The sequence below is a fragment of the Arachis ipaensis genome, chromosome B3 (assembly GCF_059453495.1).
Source record: "Arachis ipaensis isolate K30076 ecotype BB chromosome B3, ASM5945349v1, whole genome shotgun sequence".
NCBI classification, from domain to species: domain Eukaryota; kingdom Viridiplantae; phylum Streptophyta; class Magnoliopsida; order Fabales; family Fabaceae; genus Arachis; species Arachis ipaensis.
This window is the reverse complement of record NC_142438.1, coordinates 16,719,948-16,738,540: the sequence shown is the minus strand read 5'-3', so window position 1 is coordinate 16,738,540 and position 18,593 is coordinate 16,719,948. Positions and strand designations below refer to the sequence as shown.

General features: G+C 37.3%; 2 protein-coding genes across 2 annotated transcripts; both read right to left on the bottom strand.

The window, feature by feature from the left end:
* Positions 1 to 4,605: 4,605 nt before the first annotated feature.
* Positions 4,606 to 12,529, bottom strand: RFC1 (replication factor C1). The gene is made up of 22 exons (XM_016332978.3): positions 12,402 to 12,529; positions 12,155 to 12,250; positions 11,205 to 11,681; positions 11,056 to 11,123; positions 10,751 to 10,826; positions 10,613 to 10,674; positions 10,363 to 10,514; positions 10,073 to 10,203; positions 9,778 to 9,966; positions 9,580 to 9,701; positions 9,290 to 9,497; positions 8,581 to 8,634; positions 8,286 to 8,455; positions 7,528 to 7,618; positions 6,662 to 6,843; positions 6,524 to 6,563; positions 6,049 to 6,173; positions 5,713 to 5,785; positions 5,521 to 5,613; positions 5,193 to 5,439; positions 5,053 to 5,109; positions 4,606 to 4,962 (listed from the first exon to the last, which is right to left on the bottom strand). The coding sequence occupies exons 1-22, from the start codon at positions 12,402 to 12,404 to the stop codon at positions 4,838 to 4,840; spliced, it is 2,841 nt and encodes a 946-aa protein (XP_016188464.1). The 5' UTR covers positions 12,405 to 12,529; the 3' UTR covers positions 4,606 to 4,837.
* A 1,269-nt stretch (positions 12,530 to 13,798) lies between these two features.
* On the bottom strand, positions 13,799 to 15,220 carry LOC107632729 (GPN-loop GTPase QQT2-like). The gene is made up of 4 exons (XM_088508747.1): positions 15,124 to 15,220; positions 14,788 to 15,014; positions 14,229 to 14,519; positions 13,799 to 13,909 (listed from the first exon to the last, which is right to left on the bottom strand). Exons 1-4 carry the CDS (start codon positions 15,218 to 15,220, stop codon positions 13,799 to 13,801), a joined length of 726 nt encoding a protein of 241 aa, XP_088364873.1.
* Positions 15,221 to 18,593: the final 3,373 nt, after the last annotated feature.

Below are 18,593 nucleotides of genomic sequence, written 5' to 3'. Positions count from 1 at the left end.
TTCTCCCGGAGGCTATCCCTCTCCTCCTTCAACTTGGCGACTTCCTCCTTTAACTCCCTCTCCTGCTCTTGATATAAAAGAAGCCTTCCTTCCAGCTCCTCGACCCTCGAGGTCATCCCTAAAGAGCTGAGAGGAGCCTTCTCAAAAATATCTAAGAGTTTGCCACAAACCCCCGCCACCTTGAGGCTCTCCTCAACCAGAGTGGTAAGGTGGCGCCGAACAGAAACATCATCCATGCTTATACGAGCATGGGGATAGATGTTCTTTCGGACGAATGCAAGAGCATCCGCCTTAACCTCACCAGAAGAGCCAGACTCTAAAGCCTTGCGCTTCTTCTTCTCTGACTCAGGAGAAGATCGGGCGGAGGGGGCGGCTGAGAGAAAGCTGAAGAAGAAATCACAATGGGCTGAGAGGGAGTCCCAACGTTCCGAGGAGGAGGAGGAGGAGGAGGGATAACCGCCCTGGTGCCACCAGTCCTGGCGCGAGACCTCGCTTTAGCCTCCTGAACTCTCTGGTAAGACTCCTGAGCGTTTGTCTTCGCCATCTCTGAAAAGACAATAACTAATAGATTAGACAAGTCGGAAAGGTCAGTCAGACAAGTCAAAAATCTAACAAACAAATAAAAGCTACCTAGTTGTGCCTGGACAAAGGTCGGAGACCCCTGGAGAAACTTTTTTGTGTCCAAGTATGGGGCCCTCCCCCATACTTCTCGGAGGAACCCCACAATGGCTGCTTCTACCTCATCCAGGTCATCCAGACCATATTTCTCGCAGGGGGAGGCCTCCAGCCAGTACAAAGGAAAGCGGGGAGAAGAATTATCATCCAGAAAAAGGGGTGGTAACCCTCTACAGCTTGAACTTTGAAAAAATAATTTTTAAAGTCATGGAAGGATTCGTTAAAAAGGGTAAAAACTCTCCGACCCTGTATGGCTCGAAAAGACACCCACTGTTGCTTATTGTTTAGCCCACTGAAGGGTTTGGTCATATGGAAGAGATAGAAAAAAATCTTCAAAGAAGTCGGAAACTCCAAAGCCTGACTAATAAATTGATAAATTTTCAAAAAACCCCAAGATTTGGGGTGAAGCTGGGTAGGAGCAACTCGACAGTGATGCAAAACAGACATCTCAAAGTCTGAAAAAGGAAGAAAAATACCCAAACGGGTGATCATACACTCATACATAAAGAAAAAATGAGGGGCCGCCTCATTGGCCCTCCCGAAGCAGACCCGGTCTTCTGGACCCGGGACTACCAATTCATACTTCGGCTCATCTTCCTCAGTAGTACAAATTCTGTGATGAGTGCGAAGATGGGTAATAAACTCAGTATCGACCGAGGGTTTCTCCCCTAGGACCGTGACATCAACCCACTGAGAAAGAACGTCTACGGAAGCCATTCCTTTTTCTTAAAAAGATGACAAAAACCTACAAGGGAAAAAGAAAAGGAAAATCAAAAACACGGTCTCTAAAGGGAGGGAACACGGAACCAAAGTCTACAAACCAACCTATCTACAAAATAAAGACATGTAAATAGAAAGGCATGTTACAGAAAGAACTAACCTTTATCTGAAAATGGGGGTTGGAGGAAGCAAAAGCCTTCGAAAACACGAGGGTGCAGCACAAACAAATGAAGAAGAAGTTTAAAAATCGCAGAAACGAAACAACGAAAGAGAGGGAAAGCATTTATAAACATGCTAGGGGCACTATGGTAAAAACGGGGTAGTCATTAATGAAAATGCACCGTTACCAAGACCATCAATCCCTACGCACATCCCTAACGGACACGACGCTTGATTAGACGTAACTGTCAGAACCAAAAGGTCACGAAAAGTCACGTCGGTTTCAGAATATCACGTCGGTCCTCCGACAAGTCGGTTACAACCCCGAGTAGTATACTCGAACCCAAATCTTAAAGAGAAATTGGGCTCGAGTAGGGGCACTGTTCATACCCTGGCCCAACGATTAAGGCTCAGGGTCCAAGTAAAAAGGCCCAACCCAAAGGGTTGACCTCACCTTTCACCAGATCAACCACTACGAAGTCGGTACTCGTCACGACTTGCTTTAAAGAAGTCGGGAACGAGGGTTAGCTGGCAGATAAGCACTCATTTGAATGAGTAACTGTCCCTAGAATCTCTCTAACCACTTCCACGAGTCATATCTTAACTTCCCTAAGATAAAGGGACAGTTAACACCCTATAAAAGTGGCACTACTCCAACGGTGGTTATTGGTTCACCACTATAAATACACTGACACCCCTCAGGTATCTCTAAGTCCCAATACTCTCTAGACCTGCTAACACCCTTGCTGACTTAGGCATCGGAGTGTCCTTGCAGGTACCACCCCCCATTCATTCATACTCACAAGTCGGACAGAGGCCCCCAAGGCGCAGATCCTCTCAAAGACTTCCTCCCTCAGACGATTGGACCAACCAACGCCATCCAGCCCATTAATCTCCGGTTACCTACCGTAACAGTTTAGTTTATCATTAGAAATTCACAAATTTAAATATCTAAGTTTACTACTAAAGAAATCATATGGCACACAATAATAAATAATAACGTTAGTGAGACACATTTATATGTATGTGCAGATTGGGAATACAGAGCCTATACAATGCAATGTGCACTCAAGAAGTATTTTGGTGTGTATAAGAACATCAACATGTACAGCTTATACACTCCAATGTGTTTCACTAACACCAACAGCTCCACCAGGAGGGATATCCCTAATGTTGCCAAGGACGTTGCCCCTCGTACTTTCTCTAAATTTGTTTTTTTTTTTTTTTTTTTTTTTTTTTGGACAATGCTCTAAATTTGTTATATATTAGTTATGTGCATAGTATTAAATCGGATAACTCTATTAACATTTTAGCTATCCTATGTATTATTCCATTAGTATAAAAAAGGGTTAAGTATAATTTTGGTTCATAAGTTATAGGCAGAAAATTTTTTTCACCCCAACCTTTTTTTACATACAAAATCGTCCCTAAGATTCAGTTAAATTTTAAAACCATCATTCAGACTAAAATATCCTTCTCCTTCTTCACCAACATACTCAGTTTTTATTCTTCTTTCTCTTCTCCATTGCAGCAATATCTCTTCTTTTTCTTCTTCGTCGTCACACAATCAGGAACAACAACAATGAAGCAGAAACAAAGAAAGAAAAGAACAACAACAATTCATTTCAACTAACAGCAACAACAGAATCAGAAGAAAAAGAAGAAACAGAATCAGCAACAACAACACTTCATTTCAACAATCCATTTACTCTCAGCATTCTCATTTTCTTTTTCCATTTTCCTTCTCTATTCAGAATTAGAAGAAACAGAAGCAGAACAACAATGAAATCAAAATAAAAGCAGAATCAATAACAACAATAGAATCAATCAGAATCAATATAATTAATAAAATCAACAAATCAACAATGTAATTAACCAAAGAAACAGAAGCAGAATCAACAATGTAATTAACAAAATCAACAAATTAGAAGTAGCATTAGAACCCTAGGGAGGAACAGCGGTGACTAGCGAGGAGTAGCGATGACTGGCACAAGGAACAGCGGCATCGGCATTGTTCCCAAATTCCATCAACGCCTCTCTCAAAGCAGCGGTGCGGACGCGAAGCAGCGGCGAGGAGCAGAGCAGCAACGACATGCGAGGAGGAGGAGGAGCATAGCGACGCGGCGAACTAGCATGGAGGAGGAGCAGAACGTCGACGCGACGAGCTAGCGAGAAGGAGCAAAACGGCGACGCAGCAAACGTCCTCCCTCGCCGACCTGCTGACGTCAACATCCGTCCTCTCCATCACAAGCGGCGTCGCCACCTTCCCTTCTCCCCCCGCTCCCCCCAATTCTCTTTCTTCCTCTCGTCATTCTCTTTCTGTTTTTTTCCTTTTTATTTTATTTTATAATTTTTTACTTAGGAGTATTTTAGTCATAAAATATAAAATTTAAGTAAAAAAGACAATTTTAAAACAAAACTAAATCTTAGAAACGATTTTGTATGCAAAAAAAGTTAAAAGCAAAAAAAATTTGACTTATACTTTAGAGATCAAAATCGTATTTAACCCTATAAAAAATGTTACTTATACTTCTCTATTTCACGATATACAACTTTTATTTTTAGAGATAAAGTGACTAAAATAATCACAATTATTGTTTTAATACTAAAAGAGGTTGATAGAAATAATGTTTCTCTCATCATCATTCTCTAACACTTCAATATTACTCACTCAATTGGTTACGTTAAAGTATATTTATGCTCTACTAGTAAAGCATTCCTAAAATGGTTTCTAAGTTTGATCGCGTACAGTAAAATAATTTGAGATCCAGATTGTATCAATTATATTATTGAAATTGACAAAAATACACCACATTAGTCTTATATTATTGAAATTGACAAAAGTGCACCACGTTAATCTGTAACAGTGCGATGAATCACTTGATGGAAAAAGACCGAGGAACTAACATGATTTCTACCAATTTCAAGAATGTAATTAGTACAATTAAGATCTTGAAAACTATTGTAGTGCATGCAACCAATCAGCTTAACTCCCCATTGGCCGTTGCAATACATATCCAACCATAGTATCGGGTAATAAACAAGAGACAATTAAATTCAAGAATTCTTCACAATGTGCCATGCAATGTTCTTAAGAAGACATCATCTGCATTTTTTTAAAGAAAAAAGGCCACCCATGTTTCATTCAATCGTCCTAGGAAAATTTACAACTCAAAACAGTTTATAAGATCAAACATCAAACACAAGAAGATCATCGACTCATGGACATGGTTCATATACAGATGTTGCTAGTGTCGCCAGAAGAAAAACCTATCTATGTTCTTCACCTCTTTCTTTTCGGAGCAGCCCTTGAAGTTTGGCCACCCTTCTGTGCACCACCTTTGCCACCAGATGCCTTCTTGGAACTCGAATTCGCTGCACCCTTCAGCTCCAACTGTACTTGCATGCCTACATGCACAAATATATTATTTATCAGAAATTAAATTATGGTAATGTGTTTAACCATACACTAATTGAAAAATACATATGTTGACCTACCCTTTGAGTTCAAACTTTGAAGTTCTGACTTCAGCTTCTCACCGGGGTTGTTGCCTTCTAAAAATGAGCAAAAGCAATCAATTAAGATAAGCAGAATAGTTACAAAAACTATACAACAAATCAAAGCACATAGAACTTACCCAACTCCTCTGTGTCGGAATTGTTCTCCTCTTCACTCTCATCCAACGTGTTACCCTCGCCCTGCTCTGCTACTTCTTCAGCTGGTTCTAAAATAGCAGCAATGCGCTTCTTAGGGGCCTTCTTTATTCCAGGAAGATTCACTAGATCCGCAGCTCGAACCATCCTTGATTTGCTTTGCTCTTTGTATGCTTTTGTCAAGGCTGACTTAACAGCAGGCTGTACGCCTTCCAATGGATTAGGGTGACCCTGATACAAAACAAAATAAATAAGTTAAACCCAGATTTAGCAGCCTGTGGTATTGACACAGCTCAAATATACTTGACGCACCTTGAATTTTGACAACTCTACAATAGTATCGAAGTCTTCCTGACTGATAGAATATGTATTCATAAATTCCACGACTTTCTCAACAGCTTCAGCCTGATAATTTACAACAGATTAGATGTGATTCAGTCCTTCAACTAAAATTCAGCACATCTTTCACATGTTTAAAGATACAAGAACAGATGTACTTCCAACCTTGGGCAGAGCTCGCAGCGGTTCTGTTAATTGTTTAAGGAGAAGGGTAAGGTATTCCAATCGGATAGTATCCCTGCAATGTTTAACGAAACATTATTATAACAAGTCTATGGGACACACTCCATAAGTCTGCTTGACATTACTTTGTATGGAAGTGCCTAATATTAATGCTAAGTTCAGTGAATGATTGAAATTCACAGCCAAACAAATCCCCGTAGTCTAACTGCAGATACTCAAGAATTGAAAGAAGCATTCATTTCAACAGAAGAAAACCTCCGAGAGTTATGTGCATAAGGGATAAACTTAATGCAAAATAAATACTGAATCGATATCTACCTTCCTGAACTAGATTCACGTGAAGCAAGCATGTGGACATGCAGATCTTCCATAAGCCTAAGGTTTTTGCCTGTCGTTGAGTTCTTTCCAAGCCACCCGCCGAACCTGTTAAAATTATGCTCTCCCTGCATATATTGGCATGTTTTGCAAGGATTGGGGGAAAAATAGATGAGTTTAATGAAAGAGACCAGCATACATAACTAATACTATTAGATATGTAAATCACCAATAACTTTCCACCGAGAAGCTGGTAACAAAGTCAAAACTCAGAGGAAACAAGAAACTCTTGCAACTCATGTTGATCATAAGAGGCACAAGAATAAAAATAATATATGGACAATTGATTAAGAATTGAGAATAAATGCCATTTCCCCAAACATTGAGCCCAATTATTTTGGGGTGATAAAAAAGCACAAAAAGAATAAGGAGATGGAAGACAAATTGCAATAGCTTGAACAAGACAAACTACTTTCACCTGTTCAAGTATTTCTCTCTGCCCATGCAACAATGAAGCACTGAAACAAAGACATGGATAAAGAATGAATAACTTGATGGAGAACATCTGATTTAAGAAAATCTTGTTATTTTCCAGATCAGACACAAGGCTACATACGGAATAATACACGAGGCCACAGAACTAGTTTGAGAGAGCTGCCACTGTCGATATCTTCGAATCTGTACATTCACTAGATCCCCATCAGCAATTGACTCAGCAGCACGGGCAATCAGGTTCATGCGTTTTACCCCCTGGTCATCCTTAACAGCTAAGCTTGGTCTATAATTAATATAATTTTCCTGCCATGTATAACACCAAAAGAGTTATACAATAAATATTTTTATCTTTGGATCTGCAGTAACATAAATGCTTGTTTGAGACTTTGGGAAAGTGCTGTTTAAGAAGCTAGATATTATTTTTAACGTCTCAATAAGCATGGAAATTACTTCTTGAGAAAAAATAACCTAAAAGTAGGACAAGCATAAAAAATGTGATTTTGACTCCTAAAATGTAATTTAAAAGAATTAATATTTTATTTTTTATTTAAAAAAGCAGTTACCCAACTGGGCCCTAAATCTCCATCAAGTTTGCAAGATCGCATAGAAGTGGATATGGCTATTCACCAGGAAAGCATCAACTACAGATTACTAAATAAAACAAAAGAAAGGAAGGCAATTTTGAATTCCCAGATTGTTACACAAAAGTGCACATTCATCAATATATGATGAAATCAACAAACATGCAGCCCAAATAAAATTATGGTTTTCCATGAAACAACATCACGGATGAGATTATTCAAAGTTTAAGCAGGTTTTGGGTATATGTTCAACAATAGGGTCATTTTAATACACAGTAAGTACACAATGTGGTATAAATTTTTAATTTCAACTGATCATAAGTTTAATAAGCAATTCTATGATTTAACTAAGCAGTTGAATTTTAAAAAGAATAAAAATAAAGTGAAAGAAAATGGATTAAAGAACCTGGATAAGAAGTGGAACAAGATCCGGATCACTCATGCTAAGACTAATCCTGTCATCCATTCTCATCTTCGTAGCATTAAAACCAAAAAGCCTACAAGATACGAAGATCGGATGTCATCAAATATCCTGATGTAATTTACCACAAAACCTTCGAGACTATTAATGCTCTAGATAAAATGAGAATACTGATCAAATGAGATGACAATGAATCCAGAAATCTAAAACTTATTTAAATCTATAAATGTCATTTGGCATTTAGAAACACAAAGCAAACAAGTGAAATAACTCGACAATATTGAAGAACAATCTACAATGAAATAAGAATACAATTTTTTGGGTACTCTAAAACACTGGCTAGTTGAAACATACCATTCCAAGGATGGGATTCTATATAATGCAAACTGTTGACTGGAATTAAAAAACAGCCAACAGAATCCTATTTTCTCTGTAGAGACGGCATCAAATTACTACTTGGAAGTCCATACTTCCTCCAATTGAGTCCTATACACTTTATTCCTTTGCAAGGTAAGCACAAAATAGATCTAGCCATGAATTTTAAAAATTTGATATTGACCAATGGAGCCATTAAACAAGCACAATAGTTGGAAAGGGAGTAAAACAGAACGTCAAGCAAGCAAGTACAGATTGAGAATTAAAATGCAACTCACAATGATTAAAGCCAAGAAAAGTAATGAGATTCGAAGTATTCAACATAGAACATTGTTCAAGTGTTGCATGGAATAGTCTAGATATCATACTTATCAACAGCTGTGAACGGTGATATGTCTTCATCCTTTGAGCTGGTAAGAAAGCGCTGCCTGATATCGTCATAATTTATAGACGACATAGAGAGACTCATATATTGTAACTGGTTCAGTGCCATACGCATATCTCCATTAACTCTTACTGCTAGTTCCTCCAGAGCAATCTTAAATGATCATGGTGAGGATTAAGTCGGTCAATATTAAGACCAAAGTTAATAGTTTTTGTAAGAAACAGGAACCACTAAGGTCCACCCCTTTTAAATACAGCAGGAAAAGCTATAGAACTCACATCATTAACTTGAAGCTTTTCTGCCTTTGCAACATCCATCAACCTCTTGGCCATCTGCCATAAATTAAAAAGTTAAGCTCAAAATTCTCAGGTTTCAGCAAAACTGTTTTAACATTTAGAGCAAAACACTAGATTTCAAAGACTAAAAGGTAATAGCAAGATAGACTCTCGTAAAGCACATATAGACCCAGTGACAGAAAGTCAATTAACCCTCATGGTGGAAAACATTTATTAGAGCAGGCAATTAAAAAATGCATGAGGATCTAAAACAATTCTTTTGTTTTAGATTATACACAATGTGTCCCATCTGATCTTTGAAAAGGGTGAGAAAGGTAAAAGCAAGATAATCTGTGGCAAATCATCCTGTCAAAAAACTAAAACCAACTAACTAGAATACCCAAAATGCTAATCTCCTAGTTTCACTTCACTTCTATAAATGCTAATCTCCCTTTTCTTATAAAGTCCTTAACCATATACTTCTCATAACATCTCCCTGTCCTTTATCCAACTAGCCACATACGGTTTATATGAAGCCAGGCCATGATATTACATTGAAAGTCTAAAACTTAAACTAAATGGGTGACGAACTGTGTACTTTCTTGTATAGTTGATTTAGTACCTTTAATAACCAGGTTCACTTAAAAATAATAATCTGCAGTATATCATATCTGAGCTCAATAATTTTTTGGTAAGTGACAAGCATAAATACCTGTTGCTTTGTAGGTTTCCGGAAGTTAAGAAGCAAACAGTAGTTCACGAGACTTTTCAGTTTCTGGCTGTAACGGTCATTGCAAATGCAGATAATAGGAATTTTCGATATCTTGATGCTAGCAATAAGATCAGCAACACCACCCCTATCACCAGCTGACATCCCATCAACCTCATCCATAATGAGCACAGTTCTAGCAAGCTTCGACCTGAAATTTATGAAACTTGAAGACTTAACAACGTGAATCTTATGAACTTGAAAATTAAATATTATAGTAAAGCAAGACTAACCGATCCATATTTGCACCAAAGGCCTCATTGGTTACAAGTTCTTTGATAGAATTTGCATTACTTCCACTAATCCCTTTTTCAATTTTGCTATCAGCTTTTCCACGGCTGTCACTAGCATTTACCTTCAGTACATATGTAAATCCAGATTAGAGAAGGAAGATGATGAAATAGCATTACCATATATGTAAAAAGTGCCACCTCTATGGCCTGGAAACCAAGCTCCTGACAGACAAGCTTTGCTGAAGTAGTTTTCCCTATACCAGGGGTTCCACTTAACAGCACAGCTTTTTTGGAATTGGGTTCGTTCTGCTTTTTTCCCTTTTTTTTACTGCCAGTGCCAAGAAATTGCTCGTTCCAAGTTTTCAACCAATTTCTGAGCTGTGAAACCTGAACACAAATACATATAAGAAATTATAAAACAGTTATCCAAATTCAGATATATAAGAGCACAACTTATGCACAAAAATAAGGCAATCAAGAATGTCGTTTATACAAGTGACTGATTCCCTATCACATCCTTTGGATCTTTAGGTCGATATTTCTCTGTCCACATCAAAGGAGAGTGAACAGTAGATGCTGTCTTTGGCTTAGCTTGGGTAGAAGGCAGCCGTGAAGATAGAGAGGCTGCATTTATTGATCAGGAGTTCAAATTAGAACTAGAAATCAAATGACACCCTTTGATTGGAACAACTTTAAGCACTGCCACTAATAGAATAGAGAAAGGAAAAAAAGAAACTGAAACCCTGGCAGCCATAAATAGAAGCACATCTTGTGATGGCTTACGCTTAGGTTCTGCTTTTGCGGGACTTTTTGACTGTGATGCATTAGTAGCAGGCTTATTATTGACAGACTTTTTGGGCTCTTGTGAAGGAGCTTTTGCCGGTTTTGATGCCCGAATCATATCAAATAATCCATCCTCTGTGAGAAATTTAGTTCTACAGAAATAAAGGGACTGGGAAATATAAGTGACAGTAAAATGAGGAAATATTATGTTTAAAATATGTTATAACGGTATAAATATATGAATGCTAACCCAAGCTCTTTGGCTTTTTCAGACTTCCGTCCACCAATATCTTCATCACATAGTAGATAATTCTGCAAACAGAGAATGTTCATCAGATGATGTTTATGCAAATTCAATCAATTACCATTAACAAAAGCATTATATAACCGTTTTCTTGCTGACTGATCCCGTGACACGACCACCATGGCGCTTAATCAAATCTTCTGCTTCTTCTCGTTCCAAACTGTCAGTATGCAAACAGTAAAATACAAAGGACAACTACGCTAAAATTTGGAATGTAGTAATTATAAGTTTACAACTTGTACATTGTAAATAGAAATAAACCTAAACAATAACCATAAAGAAAACGGACGAGTGGACGGAACAATAGATGAAGAAGCAATAAACTTTAGACTGATTTCTGTCTCAAGTAAGAAAAATGGGAAATCTAGGTAAAATTTAGAAAGCAATACCTATCCAGCGTTCCGCTGATCACAAAAGTTAGGCCAGCTAAACAGTCAGGAGCACCTTCAGGGACTTCCTGCCATGCAAAAGAAGTTTCAGTGAAATAGATAAACAATATTTTCAATAGATAAGATCCAGATTCATTATAACTATGAACCTTTTCTCCTTTATGTGGAGGATCTTTTCTTTCTCCAAAATTCATGAACCCACCCCTACCACCACCACCTCTACCCCTCCCACCAGATGGTTGTGCCGATGCTCCTCTACCACCACGACCTCTTCCGGCAGATTTAACTGATGCCACAGCTTCTTTCTCGTCATCTTCATCATTTTCTTCTAACTCCACAGATTTCTGCGGGATCCCCCTACCAGATCCACTCTTCAGTTTCTTTGTTGGAGTGGCATGAGCTGAACTCTTTTTATTTTTTGGAAAAGCATAGTCATCTTCGTCATCTTCTTCAGCTTCATGAATCTTCTTCGAAGTACGGGCCTCTGGTAGTTCTCCACTGTCCTTTATATTCTTTCGTTTAGCAGGGAGCTCCAGTGTTTCTTTTTCATCTTTTGCCTTTTGTTTGTCTGTAGAAAAATATTTGCTAGTTTTCCTCCTCCCGGAACTTTCTTGACCTCCAGACGCCTGCACAAGGGAAAAACATCTTCCTTTCACTCAACACATTTTCATATATATTCAAGAACCAAAGTGTCGCTAAACTCTTAACCAACCCATAATGCAAATCATTTAACCACACCCATTTGATTATGACCAACCTCCCCCGCCGCGGGGAAAAACCATCAAGTTAATGGGAAGCAAAGCCCCAACAAAAGTAAATTTCCTGAATCAACACATGCCTCCAGAAAATAATAATCATAATAATACAGGAATCACAACCTCGCATCCTTCAGCATTTAATGCTTCTTTTTTCTTTTTTCTTTTTTTTTTTTTGCCATTCTACACCCCTAGTTCTATTAAAATCATTGAAACTAATCCTATACACTCTAAATTGACCTGTACATTTCATTTTGTTATATGTTAAAAAAAAAGAGCCTTTAACGCGAATTACCAAACAAAACAAATAAATAGTAACAAATAAAAGTCGAAACAAGACTAACCGGTTTGTCATTCTGGGGTTTATCGGTGGCGGGCTTGGAGGAGGCATTGGCATTGCCCTTGTCGTGCGATTTCATGAACCACTTCCTTATATCAGTCTGAAAATTTCAAAAGAATAAAAAAAAAATTTCCCGAAACGGAAATATTAGATAAGGAACTTTCGAAGTGTGAAAATGAAGAGGAGAAACAAATGGAGAGGTGAAAGAGTTGATGAAAGGCGAAGAAGAAGAAGGAAGAACCCTAAGTTACCATGTTTTAGCGGAGAGCGCGGGAGAACAAGGTCAAGTGCGTTAGTGTAACCAGTTCTATTCAGCTGCGTGGCCTTCGTAAATTAAAGCGGAATATTTTGGGCTTCTTCGGGAAGGAATAAAGTATCGCCAAAAAAAAAATTATATATATATCTCTTAGGAGAGCAAGCGGTTTTTAGCATTTTTAGCTGGGGAAGTGCTAGAGAACAATGAAAATTTTGAACAATATGAACAACCCACCAATCAAATAAAAACACACTATACTTTTAAATTAATCCTCTAAATTTTAATATTAAAATAACCATCCATACACTAGTAAAATAAACATCCAATATATCTATTGTTTATACTGTTTAATATTTTCATTGTTTACCTATACTTTTTTATATTAAATTAATTTTAAAAAACAAATTTTACTAATTTATGCATATAAATTCTGATAAATATTAATATAAAATATATTAATTCATGTGTGTAACTCCGCCTATGTTACACTTGTGCTACATAGTCAATCCCAAATCTGGATAAAGGAGGAGGGTTGTGTTAGGTTTTCGACAACTATCATAAAAATATAGTCGAATCCCCATGACATGAATCAAAGACATTATTACGCTAAAGTTAGGTCGTTGCCCGAAAACAACGCGTTGTATGGCTCGAGTACGGTGTCAAACACTACAAGATTTTTGTTTATTTGTGAAGGTTTTTTCTCCTATTTGTGGAGGTTTATAACCCCCACCAAATAGTTTGTGGGGGTTTCTAAAACCCCCAAAATTTGAGGTGCCACGAGGTCTTTTGTGGGGGTTTTTAAAAACCTCCACAATTCATTCAGTGGAGGTTTTGTGTGTGTTTAGTGGGGGTTTTATATTAGACTTTTGTGACAGTTTTAAATCACTTTTGTGACGGTTTAAAACCCCCACAATAATTTTTTAATTTAACAAAAAATAAACTAATTTGTGAGATTTTCAAACCTCCACAAACCCTGTAAATATTTATTTATTTTTACTTTCAAATCATTCATTAATCTCATCTTTTATAATTATTATTTTTTAATATCAAAATTTAAAAACTAAATCTTTTATAACACAATTCCTCAATATAAGGCATAACTCTATATATAAAAAAATTCGCAATGTCAATAGTTCCAAATATAATTGTTTTTCTTTAAAAAGTAAAATAAAACAACTTCTTAGAGGGACATTAATTGAAAGTCAGAAAATACTCAACAAGTTGTATATGAAGTTGTAATGAGATTTACTTAAATATTGGAATTGAAAAGAGTGGCATTGGGAATGTACTTGAGATATAAACAATAACATTTATAGCATACAGGAAAATGTACTTGAGATAAGCTATGGTAATCTGATTCTTGGATTCGTACAATATCAAAATTATCAAATCTCATAAAAAAAATGTGAATCTATGACAGTAACAACATACAAGCAAACCAAGTATTTCAATTTGGCAATTCAGGGAGAAAGTGTTCCAGAAAATCCTGTTGATGCCAAATTCCTGCAAGAAGCAACTAATGCATTGTCAAAACTCAAAACCAAATAAGAAAAAAAAAGGGAACACAAAATAAAAAAGAATATATATACAGATTGTGAACCTACAGAGATATAACATGTTTGTTGCTACAATCAACATTAGACCAACTATAGCAGGGGCTCAAAAAAAACTATTCCAATCTTTTGTGATTTTTCAATATGTTCTAGTGGTATCCACAACATCATTATAGATACAGCTCAATGTCATTATGTCTCCATCTTTATACTTTAGATGCAAATCAGTAAACAAAACAATAATAAGATTTTTCAAGAATAAAGAATACCTCCAAGGCAAATTCATGCTGAGCTACATCAACCTTGTTGAAAGCCAAGATAAGAGGTAACCTAGTCCTATAGAGGATACTACAAGCATAAAGCATGTTGCTCATGAAAGTGGTGGGATTTTCTGAACGAGGTGTATCAACAACATAGGTGACTACAGTGGGAAATGTGGAGGCAAATGCTTCTGTAATAATAGCACCAGAAGCAGACCAGGTGAATATCTCGATCTGCCCAGGCGTATCCACAAGAACATAGTCAAGTTGATCTGCTCGCCTCTCAATAACAGAGACTACCTGAAAACAACAAGCAAAAACATTTATTAAACTGCATTTAAGCACCATAGCTGGGAGCAAAACCAGCATAGTAAGATGAAAAGCACTCAAGAAAATCAACCCCAACCAAAAGTAAAAAAGAAAAAAGAAGCAAGGAACCTACATTACTAAAATTATTATTTATCAGTGAACAGGATAGTATGAAGGACACTTAATTCAAAAGGGAGTAAATAGGGTAATAAGTAAGATTGAAACCAAAATGTTTCATGAACCAATAAGCAATTATTACCTCGTCAAACTTGGTAGCAAACAAGTTAAGGGAAGTCAAAATTCCACCATTAGGGCCAAGGTTGAACTGTTTCATGACTTCTTTGTACTTAACAGTATCTCTAATATCAATGTTTGCAGCAAACGGCAGGGTCATGATAGCTGGGTCGAGATTGACCACATAACCCCGAATATTCGACATTTGTGTGTGGCAAACCAACCTATGAAGAAATGTTGTTTTCCCAGTACCTAAGCACAAATTTAGTTTTAATTCTCAGTCATTGTTCAGTTCTTCTAACACCATTTTCTGTTACTTTAGCACAAGAGAGCAACTAAGCAAGAACCATTAAATATTTACCTGTCATTCCTACAACTATGATAATGACCGGTTTTCTTCTGAAGTTAGGTGATCCATTCCCAAATGATGATGATCCTTCAATATGCAATTTGTTCATATTCTCTGTGAGTTGCTCCTTCTCTTTATCTTTTGCCTTCAAAATCAAACCAACAAAAAAAGAATAAAGTATCCAACGATGCAAATTTTCAAAGTTAAAAACACCTAACTAACGTGGAAATAAAAGGTAAAGGTCGGAGCGACATAAGGTTGAGATTTGGGACATGGAACATAGGCACTCTAACAAGAAAGTCCATAGAGGTGGTGGATACCATGACAAGGAGGAAGATCAACATTATGTGCCTACAAGAAACAAAATGGGTTGGTGCGAAGCCTATAGAGTTTGATACTTCTAGTTTCAAACTTTGGTATACAGGAAAGGTGAAGAATAGAAATAGGGTCGGTATTATCGTGGATAAGCAGTGGAAGAATGACGTAGTGGATATCAAGAGGGTGGGAGATCGGATCATCTCTATCAAACTTGTGGTGGAGGGAGGTGCTTTTCATGTGATTAGCGCCTATGCACTGCAAGTGGGTTCGGACAAACAACACAATATAAGGTTTTGGGAGGATCTAGAGAGTTTGTTCCAAGACATACCTTCGGAAGATAAGATTTTCTTAGGAGGAGATTTAAATGGCCATGTTGAAAGAGAAGTAATTTGGTATGGAAGTATTCACAGAGGCCATAGTTTCGAGGTGATCAATGCTGAGGGTAAAATTATTTTGGACTTTTCCTCAACCTTTGACCTTCTCATTACAAATACATGTTTTAAAAAGAGAGATGAACATCTTATAACCTATAAGAGTGGCATGACAAGCTCTCAAATCGACTTCTTCTTGTTGAGGAGAGTCGACCGAAAATTTTGTATTAATTGTAAAATTATTCCAGGAGAGAGTTTGACAACACAACATAGGGTGCTCGTCATGAATTTTCGCGTTGAGTAAAAGTTGAGGAAAATACATCATACGAAGAACCCAAGGACAAGGTAGTGGCGGATGAAAGGTGAGGAACAAAGAAACTTCCTAAGACGGGTAGGAGAAGAGGCAAAGTGGGATGGGAATGAAAGCGCGAAAAAAATGTGGAGGGAGAGGGCAGAAGTTATTAGAAGAACAGCAAAAGAAAGTTTTGGTGAATCTAAAGGAATAGGACCAAGAGACAAGGAGTCCTGGTGGTGGAATGCGAGTGTACAAGAAAAGATAAAAATAAAAAGAGAGTGCTTTAAAGAGTGGTATTTATGCCGTAATGCAGACAATTGGGAAAAATATAAGGCAGCTAAGAAAGAGACAAAAGTGGCTGTAAGTGAATCAAGAACAAGAGCATACGAGGGTCTCTACCAGTCTTTGGGCACGAAAGAAGGAAAAAACGGTATATATAGAATCGCAAAGAGTTGTGAAAGAAGAGCGAGAGATTTGGATAAGGTTAAGTGCATAAGGGATAAGGATGGAGAGATGCTAGCTCAAGAGGAGAAGATTAATGAAAGGTAGAAGAGCTACTTCTATGAATTATTTAAAGAAGGACAGAAGACTCTTCCGAGCCTTGGTCGGTTATGCACAAGGGAAGAAGATCAAAACTTTGACTATTATCAAAGGATCCGAGACTTCGAGGTAAAAGAAGTTCTAAAGCAGATAAAAAATGGCAGGACAGTAGGACCTGATAATATCCCGATTGAGGTTTGGAAGGGCCTTGGAGAAAAAAGCATCAACTAGTTAACCAAGCCTTTTAATGAGATTTTAAGGTCAAAGAAGATGCCTGATGAGTGGAGAAAGAACACCTTGATACCTATCTACAAGAATAAGGATGATATACAAAGTTGCGGAAACTATAAAGGAATAAAGCTCATGAGCCATACCATGAAGTTATGGGAAATGGTGATAGAACGGAGGTTGAGAAAAGAGACACAAGTAACAGAGAACCAATATGGATTTATGCTAGGCAGATCCACCACCGAAGTGATATACCTGTTAAGAAGGATGATGGAGAGGTATCGTAATAATAAAAGGGATTTACATATGGTGTTTATTGATTTGGAAAAAGCGTACAATATGGTGCCAAAAGAGGTCTTATGGAAGGTTTTAGAAAAGAGGAGAGTAAGGATCGCATATATTCGTGCAATTAAAGACATATATAATGGGGCCACAACTAGTGTGAAGACTCAAGGTGGTGTGACAGAAGAATTTTCTATTGGTATAAGATTACATCAAGGATCATCCTTAAATCCATACCTTTTCATATTAGTCTTGGATGTACTCTGCCTGTGTCATGGTGCATGTTTTTTACCGATGATATCATCCTTATGGGAGAGTCAAGGGAAGACTTAAATAAAAAGTTGGACTTATAGAAAGAAGCTCTAGGAGTGTTTGGTCTGCGCATAAACCGTAGTAAGACAGAATATATGGAATGTAAGTTCAGTCTAAGAAGGAAAAACCCTAATATAGAGGTGAAGATTGGAGAAAACATCCTACGAAAAGTTAAAAGTTTTAAGTATCTTGGGTGCATCATACAGGATAATGGAGAGATTGAACAAGATGTAAATAATAGGATCTAAGCAGGTTGGTCAAAATGGCGAAGTGCATTTGGTTTTATATGCCACAAAAAAAAGTGCTTTTAAAACTTAAAGGTAAATTATATCGCACTACTATAAGACCGACTATGATTTATGGTACGGAGTGTTGGGCGGCCAAAGGGGAGCACGAACATAAGCTGAGTGTGGTAGAGATGAAGATGTTGAGATGGATGAGTGGTCATACGCGATTGGATAAAATAAGGAACGAAGATATAAGGGAGAGAGTTAGAGTAGCACCCGTTGTGGAAAAAATGGTTGAATCGCGTCTCAGGTGGTTTGGACATGTGAGAAGACCGACAGAACACCCAGTCAGGAGGGTGGATGAGATGGAAGATGGACAAGGGGTGAAAGGCAGAGGAATACCTAAGAAGACCATAAACGAGGTGGTCAAATGAGATCTACATGTAAACGGTCTCTCTGTAAACATGATACATGACAGAGCACAATAGCGTCGTTTGATTCATGTAGCCGACCCTACCTAGTAGAACTAGGCTTTGTTGTTGTTGTTGTTGTTATTGTATTAATTCATGTGTGTAAATTTTAGTAAATATAAATATAAATATAAATTATATATTTTATGTGTATAAATATATGTTGAGTTAAGAAATTAACTAAATTAATTAGTGATGACAAATATTATTTTTGGGTAAAATAAATAATTAGTGTTAAGTGTTAATAATTATATGTTGCTAATTATTTATAAATTGTTGCAGGCCAAAATTCAATCAAGCAGCCCAAATTGGAATGAAAATAAAAACATCAAGACTAATGTGCTGGTTAATCAAGTGGAGCCCAAAAGAAACAAAGAAAGGAACCAACGGGCCAAGCAAATCAAACCTGATCCAAGCCCGTGTCCATCAATCCAAGTTG

What these genes read in the sequence shown, in the direction of transcription:
- RFC1 (XM_016332978.3), bottom strand. An exon ending in AACCCCAGAATGACAAACCG is followed by an intron (nt 11,682 to 12,154) that starts GTTAGTCTTGTT and finishes TCCCTTGTGCAG; the next exon opens with GCGTCTGGAGGTCAAGAAAG. An exon ending in AGAGAGAAATACTTGAACAG is followed by an intron (nt 6,174 to 6,523) that starts GTGAAAGTAGTT and finishes CAATATATGCAG; the next exon opens with GGAGAGCATAATTTTAACAG.
- LOC107632729 (XM_088508747.1), bottom strand. Translation starts at nt 15,220, where the DNA reads ATGAACAAATTGCATATTGAAGGATCATCATCATTTGGGAATGGATCA. An exon ending in TTGCTACCAAGTTTGACGAG is followed by an intron (nt 14,520 to 14,787) that starts GTAATAATTGCT and finishes TGTTGTTTTCAG; the next exon opens with GTAGTCTCTGTTATTGAGAG. An exon ending in AGCATGAATTTGCCTTGGAG is followed by an intron (nt 13,910 to 14,228) that starts GTATTCTTTATT and finishes TGCTTCTTGCAG; the next exon opens with GAATTTGGCATCAACAGGAT.